The sequence below is a fragment of the Artemia sp. Qi Xiang Cuo genome, chromosome 11 (assembly GCF_049724085.1).
Source record: "Artemia sp. Qi Xiang Cuo chromosome 11, ASM4972408v1, whole genome shotgun sequence".
NCBI classification, from domain to species: Eukaryota; Metazoa; Arthropoda; class Branchiopoda; order Anostraca; family Artemiidae; genus Artemia; species Artemia sp. Qi Xiang Cuo.
This window is the reverse complement of record NC_142804.1, coordinates 58041229-58061096: the sequence shown is the minus strand read 5'-3', so window position 1 is coordinate 58061096 and position 19868 is coordinate 58041229. Positions and strand designations below refer to the sequence as shown.

At 35.9% G+C, this 19868-nt stretch overlaps 1 protein-coding gene across 2 annotated transcripts in view; it reads left to right on the top strand.

The window, feature by feature from the left end:
• The window catches only part of LOC148947172 (uncharacterized), a 238625-nt gene that overhangs the window by 119708 nt on the left and 99049 nt on the right, over positions 1-19868 (top strand). Inside the window, exons 1-2 of one of the 2 annotated variants that reach the window (XM_089097300.1) lie at positions 13509-13733; positions 15509-15746. In XM_089097300.1, the coding sequence (XP_088953426.1) occupies positions 13567-13733; positions 15509-15746 (405 nt within the window). In that variant the 5' untranslated portion in view covers positions 13509-13566. Of the gene's footprint in view, positions 1-13508; positions 13734-15508; positions 15747-19868 lie in introns of those variants that run through there. The other variant, XM_089097301.1, reaches the window with a different exon arrangement.

Genomic DNA, 19868 nt, shown 5'->3' with positions numbered 1-19868 from the left:
GCAGAGTGTAACTTGATTCATTTTGTAGATAGTCATGTACACTTTTAGTGTGAACACCAGCGACTTTGGAAATAGTATTGAGGGAACTTAAACTCTCCGCCTCACCAATATTTTCATAAACACCTTTCAGAACTTCAACCATTTTTAACGTAAACACGTTGTGTAACGTCCGCTACCCTTTTGTATACTAGTTGTGGTTGGTGACATGATGCGTTTTCGCTTTTTCCTCGCCACCATTGTGAAGTTTCCACTAGGTGTGCTAGTGTTTTCCAAGATTGATTTAAAATCTTCTTCTCCTTCTTCTTCTTCTTCTTCGTGTTTTAATGTTGTTGTTGATGATGATGATGCATGTTCATTTAATTTTTTTAGAATTTGTTTATTGCTAATAAGACTTTTGGGGAAGTTTAATGTATTTAGAAAGTTGTATAGATGAGTGCCAAATGATAATAGTCTTTTACGATTTGTAACCAGATCGTAGATTAAATCAAATAGATTATAGTTCTTGCCCCGAATTATAATCCCTTTCCCATTGCTTTCAACTTGAATATGATCTCAAATACTGTCCATGATATAGGCTAGGGGTCGTGTTAAATTTTCACCTAAATTTTTAGGGCTTATAATTAAAAATTTAAAAAAAAATTTATAAAAATACTACTTAGTTAAATTTGTTCCAGCAGCAGAATCCCGAGGGATGATTCTTTTTTGTGATCAATACCAGCAGCAGTGGCCTTCACACGATAGGGCTTATATTTGTCCACTCGGCGAAGTGCATCTTGAAGTAAAAGCAGTTTTTTATCATCCTCAATATTCTCATTGCCAAGGAATTTACTCAGATTGTTCTCAAAGTGTTCCACGGGTGAGAGAGCGAGTTCTATTGGAGTCAATTTATAGGGTTTTGCCATTCTCACTAGACAGAACTGTTTACAAGTCCTGCAATTATTGGCAGTAAAAGTGTGAAAAAGCTACCTTCCGCCTGAAGAAGTCTTTTCTTTTTAAAGTTCTTTCCTTTCTTTTTAGAGGTCAATGTACGTACAAGGGAACGATGTTGCTTTGCCTGATGCTTAACTACTTCTGGCAGTTGAACATTACCCTCGGTCAAATTTAAACAAAGTTCAGATATTAGATTAATGAAATCATTGTCAATACCATGTTTGAGTATGGCTTTCCTAAGCGAGGGTTTTGAAATGCTTAGAACTGAAAACAGATGTCTATTTTCATGTAGTTTCTTCAGTGTCATGATAGCAACTAATAGGTCTTTTTAGTGTTCACAGGGAGATATTCTGTAATTTCATTGTCAAAATTATCTGTGACTACACGCAGATCCTTGGGTGTATTTTGATTAAGATCCAATCGGATATAGCCGTAGGGTATATTAGCTGCCTGATTGTATGCTGAGAGCAGAAATTTGGTTGTGCCTGGATAGATTTTTTTATTGAGAGTTATTAGCGAGCTAGAATCACGAACAACTCTGTAGATGATATAGTAGGTGCAGTTCAATGCAAGTGTTTGCATAAATTTGCTCTGATGAAAGAGATTGTGTAGAACCAGAGTAACGGAAATCTGTTCATGATGAGAGCGAACAGTGAACAGTTGTAGCATTTCCTGGGAACATTGTTCAATAGATTCAGCCAGATCGTCAATGATCAGCCAGGAGTTTGGTTCAATAATGCTGAAAACATCAAGTCCCTGTATGAATTGTATCTGCACCAAACCCGTGGAGGCAATTGCTTTTATTTTATCGTATGACTCCTGCCAAATACTGTAACAATAGTAGATTTTTGTCGGCTTTTCCCCAAACATTTTATCGCAATTTTTAATTATTTTAGTTAAGAGTGTTGTTTTGCCTGACATTGACGGCCCACACAGAAACGATCTGAATGGTGTTTTAAATTGATACATGTTCCCTTCAGCAGTTCACCCAGACAACTAACTGTAGACTATGGCTGTCTAATGACTAAATAATTTCCCTATTACTACTCCGTTCAAGAAGAATAAGACGAATAAAGAATCATATTTTCTTGTATTATACGGATAAAAAAGTAAAAATACTTAAAAAAATATTACATTGAACATGAAAGCACATTAAACATGAAAAAATACACTTTTTTAATTTATTTATAATAAAAAATACAACATTTACATAGGCACAGAGAATAAAACACTTAAATAAATACACTTTTTTTGTATATAAGAAATACAACATTTATTAGAATAAAGCACTTGAAATAATATCACTTTATTTACAGCATTTGGTATGGAATCCCCCCCCCCTACCCCCCGGGGGGGTGGCTGCTGCGGTGGCCAGGGGCCCGCTGCGGTGGGCTGGGAAGCGCTGCGTGACGGGAAGCGGGGGCCCCGCTGCGGTGGGCCCGGGCCGGGGGCATTAAATAGTGGAAATTGATCTGCCTTGCACACACACACACACATACACACATTGAAAATTGTTTATGATATGGAAAAAAGAATTGAAAAAACACCCCATTAACCCAAAAACCCTCCCACCCAATTTATACTTTTTTTTCAATGAATTTAAGTTAATTTTTCTAGACCGAGTTGTTTTCTGTACTCTATACATTCAACTCGGTCTGAAATTAAATAATGACCGTGTGGTAGTACCATCACACCATCCTCAAGTACAAAGACTTTGTCCGATATGGCCCACATGGCATTTTTCTCAACTCTAACTGTGTAGTTTTTAAATTATAACGAGCAAATCGCCATGACTTTCGCCCTTGGCACTAAACTACGTTCCACACAGTTTCTATACACACTCATGTCGAAATTATTTTTTACAAAGTGTGTAGGTACCCCCTTGCAAACTTGTTTGATATCCTTGTTGTGCGTTTCCACACAGTATTCCTTCGGACCAGGAAACACACCACTTGATGTCAGATCGCTACCCGTTTCAGATTTTAGCATTAACAATTGATTTGGGGACTGGCGTTTCACTAGCTCTGGGTAGCAGGAATTCGTCCCAATTAGTGTAGTCCATTCGTTAGCTAATGTACTCACCATTTTCCAAATGATGGAATAGATTTTTAGTGTTGACTTATAACAAGAGTAAATCAGTGTCCCTGTAATATACATGAACTTGTCTCTCAATCGGCCACTGTAACTTGCATACATTATAATAAAATGACAACATGAGTTTCTTGGATATTTCAGTTATTGTATTTCCGCCTGCAATATTTTTATTTAAAACAATGTTTCTTTTCTTACGGTGTAGGAGCACCATGTCAGAGTCTATGATTCAGAACGATGTGAAGTTTGGATCCGCAATGATTCGAGCACAATCTTTGGGATTGGTTACAATGTCACATCGACTTCTGTTTCGTACACCCTCGTATATTTTACCGAAAGCTGAGTTCAAAATTAGTTTATAGACTTTTTTTCAAATTTCGTTTTCGCTTGTGAACGCTTACTGACAAAGGTGTCAATAAATGTTTTCATGTAAGGCTTTTGATCAAATTGGAGGGCTATATGAATCTTTGTGACCTTGAAACCATTGGACACCATCCATTTCAATAGCATGTCATGAACAACGATATTCTGTTTCGGGTTGAGGTCGACAATTAGTTTTTGTTTTGAAGGTACTCCCATCCTCTACTAAAGATAAATTGTAGGGGCTCAGAGAGTCCCTACCCACCGGTCTTTTTATGAACGGAAAAACAAAGTGTTTTACCGAATCATGGATTTCCATGGGTATTTAACCGTCAATTTCAAAAAACCATCCCTGTGCCCCATTCTCCTCAACACTGGCAATATCGGGGAAATTCGAAGCACATGGATTGTCAAGCCATTTATAATTGCCACACTGCAAACAGTAGTTAGACATTGCCGATGGGTAAAGGGAATTCATATCCAAAAAAACTGCGTCCGACTTTTCACCGGTGTGCTGTCCGGTAGGATCAGTTTCATGATACGATCCCCGTGAAAAACATACCCACCCCTCATTGATCTCTCTAAAAACAGATGCCGATCAACATCGGCGATCACACCAATTTCTTCTTTGCTGATTTTGAGTATTAAGTCCATCACCAACTTATGAGTGGAAAAATAATAACCTAAATCCAACCCAAATTCCTTATAGATTTTATCCGTATATTTGCACACAATGTCCAGAAGAGTGAATACGTCACTGGCCAAGTAAAGTTTACAATAATCCCACCCATTTTTACATCCACCCTTTGCCCAAACCCTCTTAGCAAATTCCTAGTCGCTAGTGGTGCACTCACTCTCAGTAAGAGAATTGTAAAAAGCTTCAATGGGCGGTAGTGACACCTCATCTAGCCTCGAGCCAGAGTTGTAATAATCATATGGATATATACCCTTACAAGTTAATAAATCACACATTTCATCATCGGGGAAGCGCTGTTTGAGGAGGGGGAAGATCAAAATTGTCACTTTTCTATACCTCAATCAATTGACTTAAAGATTTGGGGAAGAAGCTGAAAGAGTCTAAAAAAGGGATTTTATTCAGGCACGTGTTACCCTTGTCAACTGTTTTCCACATGAATTCTAGCAGCAGTAGCTTCTTCGATGATTTGGGTATGATTTTATATGAAAAAGAACCATCTATTCATGCTGTCATCTACAACTCCACCCTTGGCAATGCGGGCAAACGCCGGTAGAATAAACTTTAAGTCGTAATTGGAATTGTGTATAAAAACAGGTACGAAATATTGCTGTCTAACGTTTAAATTGCATGACTGATGGGCTACCCCCCTAAAGTTACTCCCCCCCCCCCGATGCAATTTCCTGCCAAAAATGATCTTGGTCGATCACCTTCCTCCTCCCCCATTCCCAAACCATCATCAAATTCTCCCTTGCAAACCCAACACATTTTACGATTTTTAATGGCCACTTTGTCATCTGGTGATAGGAGCATAGGATAGTTTGTATAACGAAGGCACAAATTTGCACCATTCGCTGTTTTGATTAGACTGACCAATGCCGAGCGCATGCAGTCTTCACCGTCACCCAACATCTCAACTACATCCAGCACTTGCATGTTATTATTGGAATTTCGTTGCGCGTGAGCGTAAGAGACCCCTATGGCTTCATGTATTTTAACACGATTTGAATTTGACGGATCGCACACGTCTGTAAGTTTCGCTTCGCAGTCCAAAGCGATCTTATTGCTCTGCAAGAGCGTGTTTTGGAAATTTTTTAAACGTAAGATTGCTCTATCTCCGCTTACCGTCTCCACAGCCTGGTGTCCATGACGTTTACAGTGTTTCATTTGATGCTTTAACTTTAAATCAGAGCGAAATCTGGAGAGACAGGTTGGACAGTAATAACACACACCATCCCGCTTTTTACCCTCACATAAAACCCTACTAATATCCGTAATTGGATTGAAATGACCAATTGAATTGGAGTTTGTGGGTGGGGTGTATAGAAGCCACACCCAATGTTCTAATGATTCAATTGAAGGAGCCCGCACTGGAAATAATACACCCTTTTTATCGGAACGGTGGCCCTCCTCAAATTCTGTTTCATACTGCAACACCGTGACACCAATCTTTAAATATGCATTAGCCAGCTCGAAAATATCTAATCCTTATAATTTCACGGGAAATTGGCCATTTAAACAATTGAAATATACTATGGGGAACTTTGAACCCTCCCTACCATTAACTGCCATTTTATCCAACTTTTTCTTCGATGCATCTATTTGAAGAGGTCTGTATGCTGCAATTAAAAATGCATACTTGAAACACTTTAGCGTCGTATCGAAACAGATTCGTTGTATCCCCCTACAACCCTCTAAATCTGAATGATATTTTAAAACTATAGCCCTCTCCCCAGCCCCACCTCTTACAATAAAATCCTTTTTAAACCTACATATATTAACATTTAAACTCTCAATAAATAAAACCACAGATCCACTACCCCCCTCGTTATAATTTTCCCACTTACTTTGAATACTATTAGCCCAATTTAGAAAAACCTCCCTATAATTTGATAAATGCGGGTGAATTGCCAACGTCTCTGTGTGCAAGTATTTCGAATATATCTCACCCGCATTTTCATTGAAAAAAATATTTTTAGTGCTATTGAGGCTTTTAACCAGACCCCCACCCCCACGCCCCCATATTTTGCTAAAGACAGGCTTAAATATAGTTATCGCATGAAATTTTAATGGCCAAGGGATAGGTTACGATGTCATCCAATACTAGAGAGTTGTATGGATAACCAACATTGGTACAGTAGACCTTTGTGTGGTAGAGGGCATAGTTGGACAGAAAAAAATCTGGAAGAGGGGATACTGGTGTTGTTGTTGTTGTATTGTTACTAGTACTAGCTTTATCATTAAGCAGTAAGGTGGGGGGGGGGACATAAAATAGTCAATAGCACCACCCCCAGTCTGTTCAAATACATTGGATGGAGATAGCATGAGGCCCCTTAAGCCTGATAGCACATATTCCAAGGTGTTTGGGTACAATTGATCAAGCCAGCCTGTATTGTCCTGTGACGCAATTTTTTTATGAGGACCCGGTTCAGATGCAATAGTAACATCTCCTAAATACTCAAGCATAAATTTATCTACCTAGTCCAGGTCCTCAAACATGTCAATATCACAAGTTAAATCGTCTAGGCTAACCATATCCTCAAAAACATTATTAGGAAAACCTCTTCGCCATTCTATATTCTCCATAACTAATGAAGGTTCGTCACTGAACTCCGTTGGTGGTGATAGAGTTGGTCCAGTAAATGCTGATGTCTCATCACTCAATGGCGTTGCTATATCATTAATCTATAGAAAAAAGGTTTTATTTTCTATGGGAAATAAGCATTATTTCATAAAGTTGAAAAATCATGTTCATTTTTTTTTCCATACCACCCATAAAACTCAATTCCTCCTAGAATTATTTAAACTAAATACTTTTTGCTTAAAGCATTATTTACAGAACAAATACATAATAAATTACAAATTTTGTTAGTAACATAGACACAAACACACAATAAAATAGTGAAAATCCTTACGTTGTTATTGAATTTGCAATATTCATTATACTATCTCCATGAATTATCGGGTAGACAGAAAAATAAGCGGCGCATGCGCCGCTTACACACACACACACACACACACACACACACACATATAACAATCATTACGTCGTTATTGAATTTGCACTATCTCAATGAATTATCAAGTAGATGCGGCGCATGCACCGCTCACATACACACACACACATACACACAAACACACACAACAATCATTAAGTCTTTATTGAATTTGCACTATTCATTATAATATATCAATGAATTATCGAGTAGATGCGGCGCATGTACCGCTGACACACACACACACACACACACACACACACACACAACAAAATAATGAAAATAATTAAGCCGTTATTGAATTTGCAATACTCATTATACTATCTCTATGAATTATCGGGTAGCCAGAAAAAAAATAAGCGGTGCATGCACCGCTCACACACTCCTTCAAATTGACTTGGGAAAAAGAATCATTAGCGAGAAATAATATTTAAAAACTCATATTTAAATTTGCAGCTTGCATGTCGAGAGCTGTAGGGGCCACATCATTCTCGCCTTGCATTGGCCGGCAGTGCTTGATAGGGGGTGACCTCACAATCTTGTGCAGCAGCAGCAGTAACGTTATGAGAAAGCATCCATTCCCTCTTGAATTTTCGACCAGGTTGCATAGTGGTCTGTATAGAGCTGACACTGGCATGAGAGGGTCCCGGCTGATCCAGAGAACTTGTAATAGAGCTAGCATATCTGATGATGGATGGTCTTGCAGCTTGCATCGATGTGGTATCACCCCATCTTGGTCTCTTTTCAGGGGGAGAGTGATTGCAGGAATCTTCATCCTCCTTTAAAAAGAAGAAAAATTTAGTAGGGAAAATAACCTCCCTTTTACAGATAAATTGTCCTCTAAAGTTTATTCTGATGTTTGTTGTCCTATAACTATTAGCACTTTATAAATAATTTAAAAGAATATCTTTTATATTTAAATTTTGTAAATTAATGGGTTTGGAGGGAAGGGGGATTTCATAAAAATCTACTCATAAATAAATACGCCCTATTTAATCAATTCTGAGGAGTCTTTCCACCTCTGTCTATTTTGACTTTAGAGATAATTCAAAAGAATTATAGAGTAAAATTTTGGTTTTGGGGGGTAGGAGGATTTCTGAAACATCTTGCCATAAAATAATTTGGCCTATAAAGCCGATTCTGATATTTGTAGGAGTCTATGTCTTAGCGCTTTAGAAATATTTTAAAAAGCTTCTAAAGTAAAATTTTGAGTTTGGGGGGAAGGGGGATTTCAAAAACATCTCCCCATAATATAATTTGGCCTATAAAGCCGATTCTGATATTTGTAGGAGTCTATGTCTTAGCGCTTTAGAAATATTTTAAAAAGCTTCTAAAGTAAAATTTTGAGTTTGGGGGGAAGGGGGATTTCAAAAACATCTTGCCATAAAATAATTTGGCCTATAAAGTCGATTCTTATAAGTGTAGCACTGAAGAACTATAATCACTATATAGATATTGTAAAAGGCCTTTGAAGGAAAATTTATAGGTTGGGGGGAAGGGGGATTTCAAAACCATCTTTTAGTAATATGCTGTGCAATGTAAAGATAAGGCTGATATGGGCAGGACTCCATGTCGATTATCACCATATAAATATTTAAAAAAAAGGGTTCCAAAATAAAATTTATGAAAATATATAGTTTGAGGGGATGGAAGATTTCAAAACCATCTTGCCATAATATAATTTGACCTATAAAGTCAATTCTGATATTTCTAGGATTCTATGTCTTAGCACTTTAGAAATATTTTAAAAGGCTATTAAAGGAAGATTTTTTTTTTGGGGGGATGAGGTATTTCAAAAACATCGTGTCGTAAAATAATTTGGCTTGTAAAGCTTATGCTGATATTTGTAGGAGCGTAGATCTATTATAGACTTAGAAATATTTAAAAAAAAGGGTTCTAAAGTAAGATCTTGAAAAGTTTTTAGTTTGGGTGGAAAGGAGATTTCAAAAAACATCTTGCCATAACATAATTTGGCCTATAAAGCCGAATCTGATATTTGTAGGAGTCTATGTCCTAGCGTTTTAGAAATATTTAAAAAGGCTTCTAAAGTAAAATTTTGAGTTTGGGGGGAAGGGGGATTTCAAAAACATCTTGCCATAAAATAATTTGCCCTATAAGGCCGATTCTGATATTTGTATGAGTCTAGATTTATTAGCACTTTAGAAATATTTAAAAAAGGGTTCTAAAGTAAAATTTTGTGAAATTTTGAGTTTGGATGGATGGGAGATTTCAAAAAACATCTTGCCATAAAATAATTTGGCCTATAAAGCCGATTCTGATATTTGTTGGATTCTATGTCTTAGCACTTTAGAAATATTTTAAAAGGCTTCTAAAGTAAAATTTTGAGTTTGGGGGGAAGGGGGATTTCAAAAAAATCTTGACATAAAATAATTTGGCCTATAAAGCCGATTCTGATATTTGTAGGAGTCTATATCTATTAGCACTTTAGAAATATTAAAAAAAAGGGTTCTAAAGTAAAATTTTGGAAAATTTTTAGTTTGGGGGGATGGGAGATTTCAAAAAACATCTTGCCATAAAATAATTTGCCTTATAAAATCAATTCCGACTTTAGTGTACGGTAACGCTACACCCTATTTTAAATTGATGACATTGTTCAAACATCACTCGCATATCACATTTCAAAGACTTCATTCTCGCCTAATTGACCAAAGCAAGAATCTCGTTTCTCAGGGAAATTATTGGCACTATGCTTTGGCATATGGTAATAATTATAATTCTAGATAAAGAACATACAAAAGGTAGTTTGGAAATTGTCACTTTTCCTAACAAGATAAAACACAAATATCCTTAGGTAGATCAGAAAAGGACGGAATACCTTAAACAAATATAATAGGGAAAAACCACTTTTTGAACGAAATATGTAAAAGTAAAGAATTATGCTCCTAACAAAACAATGGGGGAGGAGGTTTTCGTTTTGCATAATAGAAAAAAGCATACTTAGCGTTTTCTATCGAATATACTCATCACATTTTAAGGTTTTGTATTGTTAGATGGGAGGGGGGGGCTAAGTCCCCCTGAAATTTGAATTTACTGGTAAAATACCATTTATCTGGAAATAAATTCAGTAAACTATACTCACATTGAAAATAGAAATATCCATTGTTGCAAAGTTAATAAAATTCAGTGTACTATGCTCGATATGCTAAAACATAATAAAAATTAAATTATAATGCATGAACATTTTATACGGGATTTCAAGGACAAAAAAAACGGATTTTACCTCGAAAAACCACTATGGTTGAGTTACATAATTTCGTGCATGCTCCCAAAACATGTTTGACTACTTTATACCTTGCCAAGTTTAAAAAACCTTGACTATAGTTTCATAACATGCATTATAGTGTGCCAACTTTTAAAATATTCACGCGTAAGTTTAATGTCTCAGGCATGGGTTTTCCTTGCGCAATTCAATGTATTTTTACATGTATTTTTAGTATTCCCTATACCCTTACTACTAATGGCTTTCTTGAAATTTGATTAATTTTATTTATGAACGTTTTTATTGATAATAAATATACGTAACTTAAGAATTACCTTACGTAACGAACTTCTATATTCGTATATTTTATTACGTATATTAGGTGGTTCGTCCCCCTAGTCAATTCTACGCTTTTTACGCTAAAGTTCAAATTTTGTTCCAATTCTTTAAAAATGACCTGCTCGTGACGAACTGCTCGTACAAACTTCGGAAACTGTTCATTTGATTGAAAATTCAAAGTTCTCGTTCACTTTTTAAGAGTCAAAAGAGATCGGAGGGCAACTAGTCCCCCCCACGCCCTGTTTTTCCCCAAACCCATCCGATAAAAATTTTGAGATAGCCATTTTTTTGAAATAGTTCAAAGGTCAGATAACAAAAACTCCGGTGTCGACACAACCCCCCAGGGTAGTAATTGAAGATATATCTCCGGTTGATTTTTCTGGGTCATTTAGTGTTTTTGGTCATCTAATTCTTATCAGCAACTGGAGTTCCGAGTCTATTAATAATACTGCTAAAGCATTTGTTCCAAGTTGTCTTTATTCAAATAATGATAAGTGCAAGTACCCTTGCTGTAGGCTCATTGCCCTATTTCTTTCGCTTAGTGTGCAAGTTGTTTTGTGTCTTCTCTGTTGTACATTTCGGGTGCTGGACACCAATACTGTTACCAATGAACTATCTTTACACTCTTGGTTAGTTTCTGACTCCAGGATAAAGATTCAGGTTGGTAACTCACATCGTTTGAAACAAAGGAAGATTTAATCGCTAGAATTTATGCAAATTAGTTTCAGCTCTCTGCGATCGTTTAGTTCTCGATTTTTCAGCAATAGTATTTTTTCAAACAATAGAGTTTTGACCTTTTTTAATGTTTTTTTTTTAAAGTCGCGACAGAAGATTTTCATCAGATTCCTAATGGACAAATAATCTGATTCCTAATGGACAGGTAAATTGAATATTCCTTTAGGTGGTTACAACATTGTCCTATCAATACCGTCCTGAGTTCGTATGCATTTTCAAGATTGTTTTTTATGTTTAAGTAAGATTTTTTTTTTTCCATGTAATAAATTGTAATATTTTGAAACAGTGTTTAAGTATGATTTATTTTAGTTCAGAAGACTTAAAAAATTAGCCTTTTTTAATCGGTTGAGCTATTTGAATTAGCTTCGTCAAGATAAACTGGTAAAGTTTTTCTTAATCAGCCTTATGTGCTCGTACCCCCTCCAGAAGAAATAGGCTGGCCAAACTGTCAATATCATCTTATTTCTATAAATGAAAACCTGATTCTATATCATCATGTGGTGAAAACTATTTTCGAAAAATTACCCTAATCAGAGACAAATGTATACAGATGAATCTGTCCATGGTAAGAGAGATGGAGCAGCTTCATGCATTCCATCCCTGTACCTTAATCTTTATATTCTCCTTCCATTGGGATCCTCTATTTTTTCTGCTGAACTGTGTACCATCCACCTTGCCCTATATGTTTTATAGATTATTGTTTAAAGTCTGAAATTATCCTCTCTTTAACTGACTCCCAATCTGCAATACATTTGCTCTAAAGTTCAAACAGAATTGTTGATGAAAGGGGCAAATTTCTTGTGTGTGATCACACAAGAAGTGTGATTTTTGTATCTTGACCAAGCCCCCTCCCCTCTTTTGTCATAGATTAAAATTTTGTTTAGTGTCACATCGGTAAAATCTAAATATTGGTTATTACAAGGTCTAAGAATTAAGGGTAGGCTACGCATAATATGGTACCCACAAAAGAAGTCAAGTTTGGTTAATGCTAATAAAAAAAATAGGATGAATATTTAATAGTTTAGAAACAAATTTGGGCTATATATTTGCAAATTAGGGGATGAGGGGGGGGGGGTACAGCATAGCATATATTAAATATGTAACCTATCCTAGGTACTTTCCCCCTAGCCCCCCCCCCCCCGAAAAAAAAAAGTTTAAATATTGTAAATGCAATGAAAACCACGCTTTGCATTTCATTTCTCTATTGCAAATACCCTTTTGGCGGGTTTCGTGTCTGATTTTCTTGATACAGTTATAGCGGTGGGTATTATATATTGCTCCAGTGCCAAATTTAGCTACAGAAATAGGGTAGGACTACCTTAGAGGCAGGCAAATGAAAAAAAAAATATTTGTTTGCGGTTTGAGTACTTCTTGTATTTGAGTTTTGTGTTTTATGTTTCAGCAATGGTAGCATAGGGGTTAGATCAAAATTATATATGTAAGTAAAAGTAAAAGTAAGCATGATGGCACTAGACCCTTAAGGTCCAAGCCGACGGTGGTGATCTCCGTTTCGTGGCCCTTCAGCCAGGAAGTGCAATGGGGGGTTGGGGCCAGCCATCTTGTGCTTTCGCACACCCTTCCTGCTTACCTTCCCCAGATTTCTCCACGTACCCATTTAGACCTGGGTCGACTCTGGCTGAGCTTACAGAGTCACACCACTGACCCTCGTCCCATACCAAATAACCAGCCACGCCAGGGATCGAACCCGTGCCCCTTGGACAAAGAATTCTCAACCCCGCGCACGTCCACTTAGCCAGGGCACATTAAGCGGACGTTCCATACATAAAATTATTTATGGAAGCTATATTACCCTAAGTTCTGGACGGAAGAAGACCACACAATATGGCAATCCACGAGTCATTTCTAAACGATTTGACGGGTAAATAAAACTGCATACATGGATTCAAAGATAATGTGTATCAGAATTAGTGTTTAAATACTACATACAATAAAAAAGTCTCAAATGCTGAAAACGAATGCATTTATACATATGTATGTTATTACTATATATTGGATATAAATTTACGCTTCTTAGCTGTCCTTGTCATTGAAATTTTCCTGTCTAGATTATGCTAAAACCGTGGTAGGAATTTCTTCAAAATTAACAAAAATTTTCTTTTATTTTGAAGGTCAGTCTGGGCCAAAAGATAAAAGGAAAGCCCCATCTTCATGAATTTTCTTACCCCTTCGTGCATAAAACGATGCGCGATTTCGTAAGGAGTACAATTGCTTCTGTCACGAAAGAAGAAAATACAGACCAGGACCTAGTCAAGGCTCTAAAAGAAATTGTGGTGCTTACAAGAACCCCAAGTATCCACAAGTATCCAGAGAAACAAGCAGTTTTCTTTAGTATATTTTTGCCTTTCTGGTAATATATGGATAATTTTTCAGTTTTCACTGTCATTTTCATTTGATTTGGGAAAATTTGTTTTAACTTCCCCCCCCCCTCCCCCAGGATTTTGACAAAATTACGCCACTGATCGAGGGACAAATAAAATTGATTGCATGACTTCTAAGCAAGACAGTGTCTGTTTTTCTTTTTTTTTTGGGGGGGGACAAAAAAAGCATAAAAAATTTGTTTATGTATATTTTGGTTGAGTTTTTACGAGTCTGAGAAAAATTTCAGAGGGGATAAACCACCTCTGGATACGACCTTGCTTCTGAGGAAATATTTTATTTTTAACGAGTAGGGCAAACCCAATGAAAAATGGAGTTTCGAATTAGGTTTTTAGCGAAAGTTTCTTTTTGCTGGTCAAGTATTTATTGTGTTAGCTAATTCCCTCCTCAGACGGTTCCCCCTCAGAAAAATCCTCCCCGCGTATAACATTTTCCTCAATCAAAATAACCTCATTTCTTAAAATTACCAGTTTATTTAAAATCACCATTGAATCATTCTTTTTATTTTCCTCCGTCAAGGTACAGGGCACTTTGTATAGAAACATTTACTCCAATGCATTCATTTGAAAACTTCAACCAATTCTTACTCCCTTCTAACTAGTCAAACCACATATTCTTGATTACAACTAGTCATTTGTAAGAGTTTGCTAAATGTTAGATTCCTGCTAAAATGTTACAGATTCTTGCCACTAGATTAAGTAATCTCTATGCTTTTATTTTTCTGGAAAAAAAATTCAGAATCGGTAACCCGAAAATTAATCAGCGAAGTAACGACCCTTAACAGAGAGACATGAAAACACTGCCTTACTGAATGTACGGCATTCCGTTTAAGAATATTTCAAATAATATTTAAAAACCCGTTCATTTCCGAATCCCCCTATTATCCAAATTGAATTGTATGCTTTTTGTGCGTGGGCACCATTCGCCCCTTAATAATGACCCCTTAAACACAAAGGCCGTGAATTAGAATAAATAACTCTTATGAAAGTACTAAAAAGTGCTTACTTCAGTTTAAAAAAAAATTGGTTCTTACTTTCAGTTAAAAAAAACTTGTTTTTTTTATATGATCGTCAACAGGAAAGTCCTTACACAAAATCTAATTGTCTCTTGATACGATTAACACGAAAACATACAACATCTCTTGAAAAAACTTAGTTTTTATATAATAAAAGAACAGAGTTTTAAGTCGGGATTTAAGATTAGTTTTATACAATAAAAGAATAAAATTGATCAGAATACATTTAAACAACTTTTATTTTGAAGAAACAAATACATTAAACAATAAATAATGTCTTTCTATCTATGGTTATAGCGTATCTAAAAAAAATAGTATTTCATTTAATTAATTCAGAGTCCAGGATATTCCTATTCTGATATCTCGTATTTTGTAGCACTTGCATGTATATCTATCTTAACTGGAAGTTTATTTTACAGAGAAAAAGAAATATTTTTAAAAAAGAAAAACTTTTTCTTTTGTCTAATTTATCTGTCAGGCACGGCAATTTATTTTGCTTTTTTAAGTCACACGCCATAAAGGATACAAATAGGTTTCCTTCACTTTATTTCCAAAATGTTTGTTTTACCAAGAAACAAGAAATAGGAACTTTGTATAGAAAATGATATTTTTGCTATTATGTTTCTTAGACATGGCTATTTATTTTTCTTTTTAAGTTATATAATTTAGAAATAGGAAAAAGTCTTCCTTTTTTAACTCTCCATTTTCTTTAGACAAAACTTTCATTTTAGGATAAATACAAAAGCTGTTTCTAAGATAGGATTTCTATTTGGGAAGGAATCTCTAAAGGCAGGATCACAGATACAAGGATCGTTCCAAACCGACTTCTCTGGTGCTGCTATCTTTGATATGGATAGAGGGAATGTGAATTTTCAGCTTCAAAGGTTCAATGGAAAAATACAGTTAGCTGAGAAGCCCCTTTCTTCAGTCTCGTTATTAAAGTCATCTACTGCTAAGAATGCCCTTCAGGTGATTAACTTAGCTAAGGGTACGTGAAATATCCAAGGCAGAAGAAAAATAATAAAAAGTTAGTAGTAAGCATTAGAAAGTAGGAAAAGAGAGATCGCGGAAAAAAAATAATGAGATATATGAAAATATGTGAAAAAGTTTATTTAAAGAAATTTCTGTTTCTAGTCAAATTTGTAAAATATACTTTTTTCTATTTCCTATTATTGAAGTAGGGTAATGGTTATCCTAACTTACTGAGTATAAGGCTGATAAAAAAACTTCAAAATTTTCAAAATGCACTGCCTGCTGCTAGCTATGCAACTTTGGCTCCGAGTTACGACTGCATTCTAGTAAATTAATGTACCTCAAGCTTTTCCTAGATTAACTTTCAATTGCTTGTTGCCTGCCATGGAGGTCGTGGGTTTAGGCTAATTATGTATTTTGTAGAGCACGCATGAATGAATCAAAATAATGCTTGCCTCCCCAGCGAACATTTGAGAGTTCATGCACCTGTAGTTTTCATGCTGTTTTCAAATGAAACCCAAAACGAACAGAAATTACAATAAATAACCGATTCAAACCCAAAACGAGCAGAAAATAACATAAGTTGTGCTCAAAACTCCTATGTCTTCCCAAGGCCAGAACATAATTTGCACTTTACTGAAAAAAAATACAAATGAATATGCATTGTCAGTTTAATATACATATACTGATATTTAGTAATTAGAATGCTAATATTATTTAATTCATTAAAATTATAAAAGTAAAAACATTTATATTTTTTTCAGTAAACTGCAAATTATGTTCTGGCCTTGGGAAGGCATAGGGGTTGTCATCCTCAAAGACCTAATTTCCAGAACTTTCTACTACGTTGAACAAAATGGCTATCTTAAAATTTTGATTGGATTTGTTTGGGGGAATGGTGCGCGTGATAGGGTGTTTAGTTACCCTTCAATCACTTTCGACTATTAGAAGGGGCACTAGCCCTCTCATTTCCAAATTGAATGAGCCCTTTTTGAAGTTTTCACGACAACTCTATCTATAAAAACCTTATATGCCCCCAGGGCATAACTTACAACCTTTGCCCTGGGGACTCTGAAGGGTTTGTCGTCCTTGAATACATAATTTCCAGAACTTTCAACTACGTTGAAAAAAATGGCTATCCCTAAGCTTTGATTGAATGTGTTTGGGGAAATGGTGGGCGTGAGAGGGGTGTTAATTACTCTCCACTCACTTTTAACAATTAAAAAGTGCGATTTCAATTTCCAAACAAATGAGCCCCTTTTGAAATTTCTTTAACAACTTTCTATATAAATCTTATATGCCCCCGGTGCATAACTTATAAGCACTTTCAATTTTCAATTGAATGAGCCATTTTTGATGTTTTTACAACATCGCTTTCTATAAAAACCTTACATGCTCCCATGGCATAACTTACAACCATTGCCCTGAGGGTTGTGTGGGGATGGATTTTTATCCTTAAAGACCTAATTTCCAAAACTTTCAACTGCGTTGAATAAAATGGCTATCTAAAAATTTTGTTTGGATATGTTTGGGGAAAAGGTGGACGTGAGAGGGGGGGGGGGCTAGTTGCCGTCCAATCACTTTCAACTATTAAAAAGGGCACTAGCCCTTTGAATTTTCAATCGAATGAACCCTTTTTCAAGTTTCTACGACAAAGGTTTCAATAAAAACCTTACATACCCTCAGGGCATAACTTATAAACTTGGCCCTGAAAATTGTGGGGGGAGTGTCCTGCTAAACAGTGTAATATTCAAAACTTTAAACTGCGTGTAACAAAATATCTATCAAAAAGTATGTGTTGAGTATGTTTGGTAAAAGGGCGAACGCGAAAATGGTGTCAATTGATATTCCATCACTATCGAACGTATAGAAGTAAACTAGCAATTTAAATTTTAAATCGAATGGGTCCTTTTTGAAGCTTCTACAACAACGCTTTCTATAAAAACCTTATATGAGTAGAGGAGGGGGTACCAGCCCCACGATTACAATACCCCTTCGAATCCCGATCCGGACACTTTTTTTTAAAACTCCCACGATCACCACGTGGTTTATGGTCCTAATAAGGGCATGGAATCCCTAGGGAGAAAGATTGCGTAATCGGTCAATGACCTCTTTTTCCAAGGTCGATTTATTTGATGTTTCTATGTGTAATAACTCCGGGGCGAAGGTTGCACATGCGCATTGAATTCTAACGGGAACAATGTTATTGATCTAGGACTCGAGGGGGAAGTGAATTTCCGAGAACTTGATTGCGTAATCGATCGTGAATGTCATGGTGTCCAGAAATAGTATTTGTTGTTGTTGCTCTAGGCAATGTTATGACTTTCCCGGAAACAGTTAGATCACGTGTTTCCTTCTCAGCCAATCAGAGAGCTTGTTTACATATTAGCGGCGGATGGAATATAAAGAAAGGATTTTTGCTCGAGTTTTATTAGTCTGTGAATAGAATTCAAAGGAGTGAGAAGAAGAACAGTTTAACTTTACTCATTTGGATATATATTTGTGATGGCGATGAGTGGAATGTTTACCCTATTAGAAGTTGATAGTGGAGTTGATGATAATAGTACAAGAGCACCAAACATTGCGGTGGAAATCACGAAAGGTTCACGGCTTTGTCTGGAATGGGATGCAGCATATGCAAGATATATGATATCCTTGAGCAAATTTAAAATGGAGGATCAATTATGTTTCGCCGCTAAAGTTGATATAGCACATGTGAATAGACTTCAATGTGCTTTAAGTGCATTGGTGAAACATATTGAAGACAATAAACAGTATCGTTAATTGTACAAGCTCTATATTATTGATGTTGTTGTTGTTCTAATTATTCAATAAAATTGTTTTGAAGTCAAAAATGTTCTCTTTCTTTTCTGGTTAGGGCTAACGCATAAGGGTCAGTATAGAGTCAGCAGTCAGAGTGAAAGGTTTGAAAAATGAAAAAATTTGAGACAGAGAAAATTAGATCAAATATAGTGTTTATGGAAAAACATTTGATTTTGGATGACGATATTCTCAAGTTATCTCTTCAACACAGGATATTCTCTTGTCGGGAAACACTTGACAATATAATGAGGAGTGATTCTCCCCCATTGGACTATTGTATGAAACTTTTAAAATGTGATTCAAATGCTTATAGTCAATTTATTGATATATTAATTGAAACAAAGCAGAATCATATTGTGGATATACTTTTGAAAATATTGCCAATGGATTCAATGTAGATGGCTCACCCCATCATTCGAAAGAGGTAACGTCACAGAGCTACTCCTCCCCCCACCATTTCCCTCTCATTGAATTTATCGAACGAAGAGGATCAGTTTTGTTTTAGCTGTGAGTGAGTTGACATCGGAAACCGAAAAATGTTCTATATATGTCCATTGTGCATGTACACTCTTGGCAGTTGGAATCAATGTGAGAATTGTATAATTATTGATGACTACAGTGAAAAGTGTAGATTACGCAACCCGTTTAAAGTACATATAGGCTAATCAGTAAAAAGTAATGGATGTAATTCGTATCTTGAGGAGGTGTGTGACTCACATCTTAGAAGGCATCCGTTCTCAATTATCGCTATGAGAAATGTGATAAGCGAGAAAAAAATTACCCTGCTATGAGTGGGAACAACTTCAAATTTGATTTTAGTTTATTTCTACGAGATTGGTATCGTCGTGTATTTAAGTTATTATGGGAAGAGTAATCTGGTCTACGATTCAACTGTTGGGCTAACAATACAATTTGGTTTCTACGTCACCGCTGTGATGACACTGCCTACTATGACTATAAACCAAGTGATTTTTATTTGGCTGTGACGGAATGTGATTCACCACTTGAAAACACTATATGTAATATTGCTTCAAATAGACAGATTGAAAGTCGTGAATTTCATAATATGAATGCAAATAGTATCATTGACTATACCAAGAGATATGACCAGAGTGAAGTTACATTATATTGTAGAAAATGTGACCCTGACTTTGCAGTCAATCATGATCAATATACAGTGAATCCAAATGATTTATCGGCATTAGTGGTTCACGACAGTTGCCTATACATCGAAGATGAAGAAATCTAAAAGTGAAGATTTAAAGACATTGTTGTATATATACATTTTATTAATAA